Raw genomic sequence first — 13,342 nt, 5'->3', positions numbered from 1 at the left:
GATGGCAGGAAACTTGGCTCCAGTGATGTACTGGGCCACACGCACCAGCCTCTGTAGCGCCTTGCGGTCGGATGCTGAGCAGTTTCCATACCAGGCGGCAATGCAACCAGTCAGGATGCTCTCGATGGTGCAGCTGTAGAACCCCTCGAGGATCTATGCCAAATCCCCTGAGTCTCCTGAGGGAGAATTGTCGTGCCCCCCTCATGACTGTTGTCACAATTACCACAATTATCTCCCCTGTCTTGATAACATTGAGAGAGAGGTTATTGTCCTGGCACCACACCGCCATGTCTCTGACCTCCTCCCTATAGGCTGTTCCATCATCGTCGGTGATCAGGCCCAACACCATTGTGTCACCGGCAATTTCTTGAAAAATATATATATTTTACCTTTATTTAACTAGGCAAGTCAGTTACAAGCAAATTCTTATTTTCAATGACGGTCTAGGAACAGTGTGTTAACTGCCTTGTTCAGGGGCAGAACAACAGATTTTTACCTTGTCAGCTCGGGGATTCGATCTTGCAACCTATCAGTTACAAATCCAACGCTCTAACCACTAGGCTACCTGCCTCCCCACTTTAATGATGGTATTGGAGTCGTGCTTGGCCATGCAGTCGTGGGTGAACAGGGAGTACAGGAGGGGACCAAGCAGGTACCCCCTAAGGGGCCCCCTTATTGAGGATCAGAGTGGCAGACCCGCTGCCGCCCACCCCTACCACCTGGGGGCGGCCCGTCAGGAAGTCCAGGACCCAGCCGCAGATGGAGGTGTTTAGTCCCAGGGTCCCTAGCTTAGCATTTTGTATGTGGTGTGTGATTTTATCATGTTATGTGACTCTAGAACTCCCAAGAAACCGTACAGTGTAATTATAGACTGTCATTAATCATACTAGATGTGTTTTGTTATGCATCATTCAAGACTCTGGAGGTGAACATACCCAACAATATATATGACGTCATTGCTGAGAATAAAACGCCCCAGGCGAGAAGATGTATACATTTAAAAAGGACAACGACAGCAACACAGTACCAAGTCAAAGATACAATAGACAGAACTGCAGATTATACAGCAAGCAGAGTGAGTTGGGAAAGTCAGGAAAAATATGTTCAAAAGTTTGTCAAATATATTTTAAATCATGTAGCCCTTTACACTCGTACCTGTATACAAGTTGAAAATGGTAGATTTGGGCAATAATAAGCTCCTAAATTGGAACGTAGTGGCTGTTTCAGTAAGGGTTCTGGCTCTGCGCTTCACAGCGCTGTATGGGTTTTTATTGACAGCCGTTCTGAACTTGAGCACCGCTCGCAACAAGAAGTTGTCGCCATCCCTTCCAGTAGTTGGGTAACTTTTGCACATTTTTATGTTGTCCAGGTGAGGGGAACTGCTGTAAATTAGGAGGACTGGATGTATTTTGAAAGATGAGATGTTGAGGATTATTTTAAATACTGCTTTGATGTCATACAAGCAAGCCAAACACCTGTGAGTCCAAATGTGCACTTCACATTTCCAAATCAACGTTTATGATCACTATGTTTGATGTACAGTTGCAAGATGACATTTATTGTCTTCCGTTTGTTTATTGTGAAAGAAAATGCCGCGTCACATGCAGCTGAATGCACCTAAATTCCAATCTGTTTTTCTGAATTTCCTTGTGAAAGCCTAACATTGTAAGATCGTATTTTATAACAGCTAGTTATGTTGGCAATGGAACACGCTTTCAGATCATACACACCTGACCCTGATTGCGATTTATAATGGACCGTTTTTGGATTGCGTAAACAACAACAGTAATTGGGTGATTCTGCAACTACAGGAACTTCTATGTCCTCAGGGTCAATTTTTGTGATTTTATTTTTTGAAATATGTTTTTTTCTTTATATGTTAACACACTACCATCACCCCCGATTTTTTTAACACCTCTCTATCTAGTACTTTAGCTACTTTTCAGATGCATTTTATACCTCAATTTCACTGTTTTGTCCCTGACCCAGACTTTTCAGCTTCCACTATGTTATTCTATGAGAAAACATTAATAATTACACATTATGTAATGTCATCTTCTAGAGAATGAGTCAATTAATAAATAAAATAAATATTTTTATTGTCAGTCATTTCCAAACAGGTTATAATTTCTTTAATTTGTGGTAGAATTTAGATATTTTTTTAAATACATTTTATGTATTTAGTGAAAACTATATGCTAGCTGTAATACTAGCCACACATGCTAAGCAGTCTGTCATTTTCCTCCAAAAACAGTAGAAGCATCATTTCCATCACAGTCATTTCCATGACCAACTTAACTGTGGTGGAAATGACAAAAATCCATGATGTTATTATTTTTTACTTTATTTTACTTTTGGCCTATTTAATCATGTTTTAAAATCCTTTAATCTAGAAAATGCTCCAAGTTGTGCACAATTGGAAAACTTAAGTAGTTTTTTTCTTTGTTTTTAGAAGATGCCACATAGAACAGCACAGAGGTCATAGACAGCAACTACAAAACAAAAAAAGATCATATACGATACCAGGAACATCTGCAAAAAGACAGGGAGAGATACTGGAAGAAAAAAAGAGAGGTGAGAAGTGAAATCTATCTCTGAGCTTGCAAAGCTAGAACAACGGAGCAAGAGATGGCAATGGAAATGCAAACAACGGAATAGAAGACAGACTTTAAAGAGAATAGTTGCAATTGTGACCTACCTATCAACACCTTAGTCACCAGATGACTTGCAGCCAGACGTGAGGCCATCATACCTGCCCCTAACTTAGCTGCCCCTGATGCACGCCCTGATACCCCTTCCTCATCATCTGCAACAGGAAAGAGAAGTTGAATACTTGCTGGAAGGAAAAAAGGTTGGAAAAGGTTGCTCAAAAACATAGAGAGCTTTGCATGACCAATGTCAAACTTGATGAAGCTTAACAGAAATCTGAGAAATACAAAAAAAAGGTATGATCAACTGATGAAGAAAATGGAGAGACAATATTCCCCAAAGACAAAACAGAAAATGAAGGGAACTCCGAAGAACTTGAGAAGGATTTAATTGTTTCAAAATGCCATCATTGCAGAGTTAAAGCAAAAGTTTTTTTTAAATGTGCAGTGCCAAGAACAAACAAGTGGCTTCAAAAATGCTCAGAGGCAACATCCTGAGAAAGTATGGCCTGGTCAAATGTGCAAACAGAGAATTTGGATTTTCAGAAAAAGCATTGAGGGCAAATGAAAACAGGCCAACAAGTCTTCAATACTCCAGAAAAAAGCAGTGTAACATAATTATCACAGCCACAGAAGAGAAAATCACTAGATTCTATGAAAGTGATGACAACAGCAGAGCAACAACAGGGGGAAAAGGACACGCAAGAAAAAAAAGCAGAAGCGCTTCTTGAATGGCATAATTTAGAACCTTTATCAGCATTTTAAGAGGAAATATTCAGAGATTAAAATGTCCTACTATGAATTCTGCAAAATATGTCCTTTTTGGGTTGTCAAGTCAACAGTCCAGAATAGGGACACATGCCTTTGCAAAACCCACGCCAACCTCCAGTTCATGGCAGACAAACTACAGTATCACAAAGTGATCAGCTGCAGCAACAATGAGAACCTAATTGAATCTTTGTGCTGTGAGAACCTGAAGAAAAAGTGCATGTACACAGAGTACATCGGACTTTGATGCTGGTGAACAGACATGGTGGTTTGAGAGGAAAAACAAAGCTGAAGAGAGAGAAAATGAAAAACAAAGAGGCAAACATAGATAAGTTCACTGCACAGTTAAAGAAAAGGTGTGTGGCACACTGCATATTCTACTAGAGGACTTCTCCAAAGGATTGAAAGAGAAGTTGGGGAAACACGTGTACAACATTCCACACCGATACTCCAAACTGAGAGAATTAAAAAGAGAATCATTGTGCATATTGACTTTGCAGGGAACTCAGGGGCGCAACTTTCACTGGGGACATTCCGAAATTGCATTTTTGCCTTAAAACCTTAAAAGGCACTTCAAGTAATGTTCAATGCAAGACAAATGTATAAGAAATGTGTTATAAATTAATTGTATGATATTTCATTTTCAACTAAAATGTATGTTTAATAACATTTGTCAATGGCTGTCTGAGAAAAGGACAACAATATATAAATTCCTGAATAGTACGATCACAGCGATTATCAGATATTATTTCTAGACAAATCAAAGACAATTATAATACTGGTAAAATGGTTTTTCAATATATTTTAATTTCTGAAATCGTGCATGGCCAAAGTGCCCGAAATTGCAGAATCACCCAATTGTGTTATGGTGGGGATGCAGGGCTGTGTTCCAAACGAAACAACTACAAGTGAGCTTGTTCCTCAATGGCACAGCTAGTAGAGCTCACAAAAGTCCCTTTATAGTTGAAGACTTTTCTTTTGAGTCATAAAAGTTCACTGAAATTGCTTAGGAACTGTGCACACTTTGGAGAGGTGTGTGGCCACTTGGAGAGACCAGTTCATCTCCTCACTCAAACCTTTGTAATGTTTGTCTTATGTTGCAAAACCCCCACATTTTCCAGGAATGGTCTTATCATGCTAATGAATGTATCCAGAGTATTTTCAGATTTCGTTTTCAACAAAAGTGGCAAAGTACACTAAATGTAAAATGCACATAACATCAACAGTGTAGTGTTTGGATTCTGTCTTGTGTCAAGTGAACTGTTGTGTACTCACATTTGGTCTCATCATTTTCCGATTACCTCCAAACTGTTTCCTATCAATTTCTAAAATGGTTATGCATTTTCATATTTCTTCTATAAGAAACATTTCAATTTAGCCAATTCCCACAAGGGTAAAGGGTGAAAGCCTTTGGTTCAGTATTATACTGTAATAACCAATTAATTCAGTCAGTATATCATTCACTGTAGTTCAAAATAAGGGAAGAGCAGTCTGACGTTTTATGTTATCAGCACGCCGTTCGAGCTGCTTAGGCATAAGGGGAAGTACAAGTATGCCTGAAACTGCAAGATAATGGTTGGTTGTGTTGTATGATAAATTACCCCATATTGTCATGTTATTGCACATACTTTGCTTCCTGTGTGTCCCAGCAGGAAACCTGTGGCTCCTATAGATCCCTTTCCTCCTTGTCACTTGTGTGACTGTTTTTAGCTGAAGTGGCAATAAGATTTGAAGTCAAGACTTCATACAATGTTTCCTATACAATTCCAGCTACCATATTTATGCCCTCTCCTACAGAACTGAAATTCAGCGGGAACACATGGGTGGTTTGGGAGTTCTCATAGTTAAACTCATTTTAACACACTCTTCGAAAAAATTTAATAATTTGTGGACTGATCTGTTGCTACCAAGAACTGTTTTGATCGGAAGAACCCTTTTTGGAATAAAGTTTTTTTTGATGATTCTTTGGAAGGCAAGAAGGGTTCAATGTACAACCATATATCATATTTCCCAGCATGCTCTAATGCAGGGTGATTTTCAGAATTGTTTGTTTTAATGTGTTTTTGCATGAGGTCGGGGTCGGAAGTTTACATACACCTTAGCCAAATACATTTAAACTCAGTTTTTCACAATTCCTGACATTTAATCCTAATAAAAATTCCAGTTTTAGGTCAGTTAGGATCCCCACTTAATTTTAAGAATGTGAAATTTCAGAATAATAGTAGAGAGAATGATTCATTTCAGCTTTTATTTATTTCATCACATTCCCAGTGGGTCAGAAGTTTACATACACTCAATGTCACGATCGTCAATATAAGCGGACCAAGGCGCAGCGGGATACGAATACATCTCTTTATTAGATGATGACGAAACACGAAAACGAACACTTTTACAAAACAAAACAACAGTCAAGCTACAAACGTTAGTGCATACACAGGCTACAAACGTTAAACATAGAAAATTACCCACAAACACCTAAAGCCCATGGCTGCCTTAAATATGGCTCCCAATCAGAGACAACAATAAACAGCTGTCTCGGATTGAGAACCAAATCAGGCAAACATAGACTTTCCTAAACACCTACACTGAACACTACCCCATACCTACTACAAAACCCCCTAAACAATACACACACCCTAAACTAGACAAAACACACAAACATCCCCCATGTCACACCCTGACCTAACTAAACTAATAAAGAAAATCAATATAACAAAGGCCAGGGTGTGACACTCAATTAGTATTTGGTAGCATTACCTTAAAAGTGTTTAACTTGGGTCAAACGTTTCTGGTAGCCTTCCACAAGCTTCCCACAATAAGTTGGGTGAATTTTGGCCCATTCCTCCTGACAGAGCTAGTGTAACTGAGTCAGGTTTATAGGCCTCCTTGCTCACATATGCTTTTTCAGTTTTGCCCACAAATGTTCTATAGGATTGAGGTCAGGGCTTTGTGATGACCAATCCAATACCTTGACTTTGTTGTCCTTAAGCAATTTTGCCACAACTTTGGAAGTATGCTTGGGGTCATTGTCCATTTGGAAGACCCATTTGCGACCAAGCTTCAACTTCCTGACTAATGTCTTGAGATGTCGCTTCAATAAATCCACATAATTTTCCTTTCTCATGATGCCATCTATTTTGTGAAGGGTACCAGTCCCTCCTGCAGCAAAGCACCCCAACAACATGATGCTGCCAACCCATGCTTCATGGTTGACATGGTGTTCTTTGGCTTGCAAGCCTCCCCATTTACCCCCCAAACATAACAATGGTCATTATGGCCAAACAGTTCTATTTTGGTTTCATCAGACCACAGGACATTTCTCCAAAAAGTACGATCTTTGTCCCCATGTGCAGTTGCAAACTGTAGTCTGGCTTTTTTAAGGCTGTTTTGGAGCAGTGGCTTCTTCCTTGCTGAACGGCCTTTCAGGTTATGTCGATATAGGACTCGTTTTACTGTAGATATAGATACTTTGTACCTGTTTCCTCCAGCATCTTCACAAGGTCCTTTGCTGTTGTTCTGGGATTGATTTGCACTTTTCGCACCAAAGTACGTTCATCTCTAAGAGACAGAACGCGTCTCCTTCCTGAGCGCTATGACGGCTGCGTGGTCCCATGGTGTTTAAACTTGCGTACTATTGTTTGTACAGATGAACGTGGTACCTTCAGGCGTTTTGAAATTGCTCCCAAGGAAAAAACAGACTTGTGGAGGTCTAAAAAGAATGTCTGCGGTCTTGGCTGATTTCTTTTGATTTTCCCATGATGTCAAGCAAAGAGGCACTGAGTTTGAAGGTAGGCCTTGAAATACATCCACAGGTACACCTCCTATTGACTCAAATGTTGTCAAAAGCCTATCAGAAGCTTCTAAAGCCATGACATCATTTTCTGGAATTTTCCAAGCTGTTTAAAGTCACAGTCAACTTAGTGTATGTAAACTTCTGACCCATTGGAATTGTGATACAGTGAATTATAAGTGAAATAATCTGTCTGTAAACAATTGTTGAAAAAATTACTTGTGTCATGCACAAAGTAGATGTCCTAACCAAACTATAGTTTGTTAACAAGACATGTGTGGAGTGGTTGAAAAACGAGTTTTAATTACTCCAACCTAAGTGTATGTAAACTTCCGACTTCAACTGTACAGTACATTGATTGGTTGATACATTTTATGCTACACAAAGATAAATAACATTTATTTTTTTAACTAAACCAATCTGTTAGTAGTTGGACTTATTGCACTTGTTACTAAGATGGTTGTTCCAGTTTGAATACTGAGACTACATCAAGGATCTAATCTTCCCTACTCTGGCAATCTTTTTGAATGCAGGTTGCGGTTGATTTAAACAATTCCACTTGTTGGATATCGTAACTCTGACTGAATTCCAATAGCAATTACACATCACTTTGCGAGCCAGCATAATGTGACTTGCAGGCCTGACGTGGCCTGTAAACCAAGGTTTTCCTAACACCACTGTGTTAGGGTTTAACTAAGCCTGTCAACAAGTGGCTTTACGATAGACACATCTTTTATAAATAATTTGATTTTAAAGGCTAGTGGAACCATTCATAGAGGGTTCTAAGAATAACCTTTAGATAATAAAATGGTTCTAGGTAGAACCATATACAAGGTGTTCTATGAAGAACCCTACATGGTAGACCCTCTGCAAAGGGTTCTCCCTAGCACCAAAAAGGGTAGAACACTATATGGTTCTACTTAGCACACATTGTTTTAAGAGTGCATGTAAACATTCTCTTTGAGCTCAATTCCCTTTGATTTGGCTATGTTCCCAGAGGGATTTTTCCATCTAATTTCACCTCTGTTCTCTTATACAAAGGTGTTGAGAGGTTTCAGTAACAATGGTCCCTGCAGTACTCCATACAACAGGTTTCTCTTAAGGTTTGCCCTGGCTCTATCCTTTTTAAAGGGGAAAACGAATGATTGATCTTCACAAGGTGAAGGTTTTATGTGTCCATAAAAGGAAGTCGAGCCCATTATTTGGAGGGGAAAGCGAGTTCTCCTGAAATGTAATGTTCTGGAGATTTTTCTGGTTTAAACAGAACTCGGCAGCCGGCCAAACACACACAAACACACATCTTTTTCATGTTTGAATTAAGCGAAATAGGGAGAAATATTTTGCCTTGGAGGATCTTGTTTTTCCATGACGGGAAAGGCATAGAGAATAAGTTACAGTACTCTTTTATTTCTAGCAAGCGATATGAGATCTCAGTAAAAAACGGTAGATTCCACTATAGCGCGCTTACACACTATAGCGCGCAGTCAATGAAAAATGCCTGAGATTTACATGGGTACCATGTGGAGTATGTTGGTGAGTTACCATGACTGTAAACTTTGTTTATTCTTCTTTCTTTCTTTCTTTCTTTCTTTCTTTTTCAGCTTTCCTTCATTCCCCTTACCAGCCAGTGTACACGGCCACAAAGCACGGGGTGATAGGCTTCTCCAGAGCCATAGCGGTGAGTTCTAACAAACACACATCCCCAAACCTCTCATCGAGTACACCTAGCCATTCCACATACAGTGGCCTCCGTAATTATTGGGACAGTGAAACACTTTATTCTTCTTTTGGCTCTGCACTCCGAAGGTTTGGATTTTAAATCAAGGATTATGAGGTTAAAGTACAGACTGTCAAATTCACTTATGTGTATTAAAGCAGTAAAAAGTAAAGCCTACCAATTGGCTTGTCGCAGTGCTTGAGGCGTCACTACAGACCTGGGTTTGATCCCAGGCTGAGTCACAGCCGGCCATGACCGGGATACCAATGAGGCGGCGCACAATTGGCCTAGCGTCGTCAGGGGAGGGTTTGGCCGGCCAGGAATGTCCTTGTCCCATCGCGCTCTAGCGACTCCTTGTGGTGGGTCGGACGCATGCACGGTCGCCATTTGTACGGTGTTTCCTCTGACACATTGGTGCGGCTGGTTTCTGGGTTAAGCGAGCCGTGTGTCAAGAAGCAGTGCGGCTTGGCAGGGTCGTGTTTCGGAGGAGGCATGGCTCTCGACATTCGCCTCTCCCGAGTCCAAGCGGGAGTTGTAGCGATGGGACAAGACTGTAACTACCAATTAGATATCACGAAATTGGTTAGAAAAAGGGATAAAAGTACAAAAAATATATACGTTTAGTATTTGGTGCCATATTCCTAGCACACAATGACTACATCAAGCTTGTGACTCAAAAAAGTTGTTGGATGCATTTGCTGTTTTGTTTTGGTTGGTTTGTGTTTGTCACATTCTGACCTTAGTTCCTTTTTTATGTCTCTATTTTGGTTTGGTCAGGGCGTGAGTTGGGGTGGGCATTCTATGTTTTGTTCTATGTTTTGTATTTCTGTGTTTGGCCTGGTATGGTTCCCAATCAGAGGCAGCTGTCAATCGTTGTCTCTGATTGAGAACCATACTTAGGTAGCTTGTTCCCACCTGTGTTTGTGGGTAGTTGTTTCCTGTTTTGTGTTTTGTCACCTGATAGGACTGTTTCGTTGTTTCTCCATTGTTATTTTGTATTCAGTGTTCAGTTTAATAAATTTAACATGGACACGTACCACGCTGCATTTTGGTCCGATCCTTCATATTCCTTATCAGAAGAAGAAGAAAATCATTACAGTGTTTCAGATTATTTTTGTACCGAATAATAATTTTGGAGTCACTTTTAATGTAAATAAGAATAGAATATGTTTCTAAACACTTCTACAATAACGTGGCTGCTACCATGATTACCATGATTACGGATAATCGTTGATGTAGTCATTGTGAGCGATTAATATGGGAACAAATACTAAACTTTGGACTACCTTAATAGACGCACAGTATGTCATCCAAAACCAGTACAGCTGATTTAAGTAATGAAGGGCTTGATGATTAGTTGACCAGTTGAATCAGATGTTGTAATAGAATACGTGATATGTGGAATAGCTGGGGGTACTCCAGGAAAGGCATGGAAAACACTGGCCTAGACACATTCCTTTGCCCTGGGTGCTTACGCTTGACCGTGTTCGGACATGTCTGTGCTCCTCTTTCTCACACACACAGACACACACACACACACACATACGCACACATAACACACACATACACACTGGCACGGTGCTCCTTTCACAACCACACACACACCCTGACACGTCTGTGTTCCTTTCCTCTCCCCACGCAGGATGCAGCCGAGGTGGAGCACTATGGTGTGAGGATCAACACGCTGTGCCCTGCCTTCGTGGACACCCCTCTCCTGCGCTCCGTGGAACACGAGGACAACATGGGCAAGTTTGACAAGTTCAAGGACGACTTAAAGAGGAGCGTGCACAAGTTCGGGGTGCTTCAGTGAGTTCCTATACATGTTGTGTAGAAGTTGCCTCGTTTCCCTCCTTTTACACTCATTACCTATCACGTTCTTTATAACTCAGATTTACAGTAAACCTATGTGGTGTATATAGGATACTGCTTCAGAGTAATGTATACAAGTGTTGTTTATACCTAAACAAGTCAGCACAGACCTAGAATCAGCTTACTCTCCCCACATGGCCCCGCGAAAGCACCCAAATACTAACTCCATTCTACGACATCAAGTAATACAGTATCTAGATTAGCAAAGCCTCCCTAATCACTGTCCATTTCCTCCTTAAATCCTCCCTCCACATAGTATGTGTGGGAGGCCATGGAGGTCGTTATCCCTCCTCAGTTTCCCTGTCTTATCTGTACAGAGGAGCGAGGGGGCCTTGGAAGCTTCCTGGTGTGTTTGTGTCTTGTCCCCTCTCTATGTCACTGTTTTGAGTGCTTTGGACGACGGTTTTCTACTTCAGAAGCAAACGGCGGTAGAGATATACAGATACAAATGTCGAGGGGTATTCTGAGGCAAGACTTTGTCAACATTATTTGAAATGATTAAGTTTGCTACGATATGCATCTGAAACATGCAAAGACAAATATTGAGAAATACAGTGTGTTTGAGATAAGATGCACTTAAAATCACATGCAAGGCAAGTTTTGTTATTTATATCAGAATGCACTTCAGTCTTGAATGCTTACATTTAGCAGCTCAGCTGCTTTTAAAGTACAGTATTTCGCAATACCTTGTCCAAGCTGTTTGGCCTGGGGCAAGGCGATTTGATAAATCTGTTGGCTACAGTGTCAAAAAGAGGCCTTTTTAAATGTTGATCTTGCATCTCTTTCAGCCAGGAAATTGTTGAATTTAGTTACGTCATATTTCAGGAATTCTCTGATATAACCATGAGGGCATTTTGCAACCTAAATTGTTAGCTAGTCCAATTCAATCCAAAAAACCTTCAGGAATTGAAAGAGAATGTATGGTCAGGGCCTCTCTCTTTCCTGTGTTGTGTTCATTAAACACCAGGCGGAAGACAACCGAATGAACCAGCTGAGGAACTATCTGGACACTGTGTTCCCTACCTAACACGACCCTGTTATCTCTCGATCTCTATCCCCAGACCGTCGCTGATCGCAGAGGGAGTGTTGCGCCTGATAACTGATACCGGTCTAAACGGCGCCGTGATGAAGATCACCTGCTCTAAAGGGATCCACTTCCACACCTACGAGCCCCTGTCCGCTTGAGAGGAACAACACGGGATACCGTCGGGACTTCTGTCACCCACCCAGACAAAGGAACTTCAAGTAGTCGGAGTATGGAGTCATTCAGAAAGTAGACCCATGTGTCTATGGAATTGGTAGAAATGTCGGCCCATTGAATTAGGAATTAGAATAGTCATTTAATGGGACCTCTATTTGTATGCCTACGTTGGATGTAACCAAGATTCCAGTAGTCTTACTTAATAGGTGTGAACAAAGGTAGACAAAGTGGGTTTAGTTTTCGGGTTTCCCTCATCATAAAATCCTCCAGTTGATTTGACTAGTATGAGAGACTTGGTACACATTGACTGCTGTATTTATTTTATTTATTTAACGAGGCAAGTCAGTTAAGAAAAAATTCTTATTACCCAATTATGAAATGGACATTTTATCACAAAGCACAAATAACTGTAGTTTATTTATGATACAATAGCATACTTTATTATCATAGGATATGTGAGAATTGTATTTTTGATGTCTGTCAGACAATAAACGTTGACTCCTTTCCTCATCTCATTCCCTTGTTACGTGACTATGTACGTAACGCAGTATCTGTAACACAGTAATGCAGGTCTAGCTGGCAGAAAGAGGACTCCTGAGGGCTGGGGAGTTGTCAGCACGCTACCTAGCTGAGCATGTTGCCGTTGGGCTAAGTATGTTACTGTTGGGAGTGTCCACCTCACCTCCACTACCATGCAGTAAAACAGGCTTTGACGAGAGGAGAAACTGTGACAAGGAACTATGTAAGTCATGCATGTAGACAGACAGACAGTTTTTTTTTTGTTCAATCCTTTGCTGCTTTTAGTTAATTCCAGGATGTATGCGTGACAGGAATTCACATCTGGATACCCCCCCCCTCCTCCCGCCATCCCTCTCCCCCCGCCCGCCCTCCCGCTATCAGCTGCGGTCTGTGTTAACTTGTTTACCAAACAGGCTTTCCGAGAGATTCTACGACCAGGAAAAGAGAGGGGTGGAGAGAGCGAGCGTCACACATTTGATAGGGGTCACAGGAGGTGAAGGATGATGCCTTATACAAACCTCCTCAAAGGAGGAGCGTTAGAGAAAATAACAATTGCTCAGAACAGGTTACCTGATTCAAACCTGAGACATTGATTGTGCATGTGTGCCATTCAGCAGGTGAATGGGCATGACCAAAGTTTCAAGTGCCTTTGAACAGGGTATGGTAGTAGGTGCCAGGCACACCGGTTTGAGTTTGTCGAGAATTGCAACGCTGCTGGGTTTTTCACACTCAACAGTTTCTCATGTGTATCAAGAATGGTCCACCACCCAAAGGACAACCAGCCAACTTGACACAACTGTGGGAAGCATTGGAGTCAACATGGGCCAGCA

The 13,342-nt window shown here is 41.0% G+C and overlaps 1 protein-coding gene across 1 annotated transcript in view; it reads left to right on the top strand.

Annotated features, from left to right (window-relative positions):
• The window catches only part of LOC129841020 (15-hydroxyprostaglandin dehydrogenase [NAD(+)]-like), a 28,877-nt gene extending 16,369 nt beyond the window's left edge, over positions 1 to 12,508 (top strand). The window contains exons 5-7 of the mRNA XM_055909128.1: positions 8,808 to 8,884; positions 10,566 to 10,729; positions 11,854 to 12,508. Coding sequence (XP_055765103.1) covers positions 8,808 to 8,884; positions 10,566 to 10,729; positions 11,854 to 11,977 — 365 coding nt within the window. The 3' untranslated portion in view covers positions 11,978 to 12,508. The remainder of the gene's footprint in view (positions 1 to 8,807; positions 8,885 to 10,565; positions 10,730 to 11,853) is intronic.
• Positions 12,509 to 13,342: the final 834 nt, after the last annotated feature.

This window comes from Salvelinus fontinalis, chromosome 42, assembly GCF_029448725.1.
Source record: "Salvelinus fontinalis isolate EN_2023a chromosome 42, ASM2944872v1, whole genome shotgun sequence".
In the NCBI taxonomy this organism is placed as follows: domain Eukaryota; kingdom Metazoa; phylum Chordata; class Actinopteri; order Salmoniformes; family Salmonidae; genus Salvelinus; species Salvelinus fontinalis.
The sequence above is the reverse complement of the archived record's forward strand: the minus strand, read 5'-3'. Positions and strand labels throughout refer to the sequence as shown.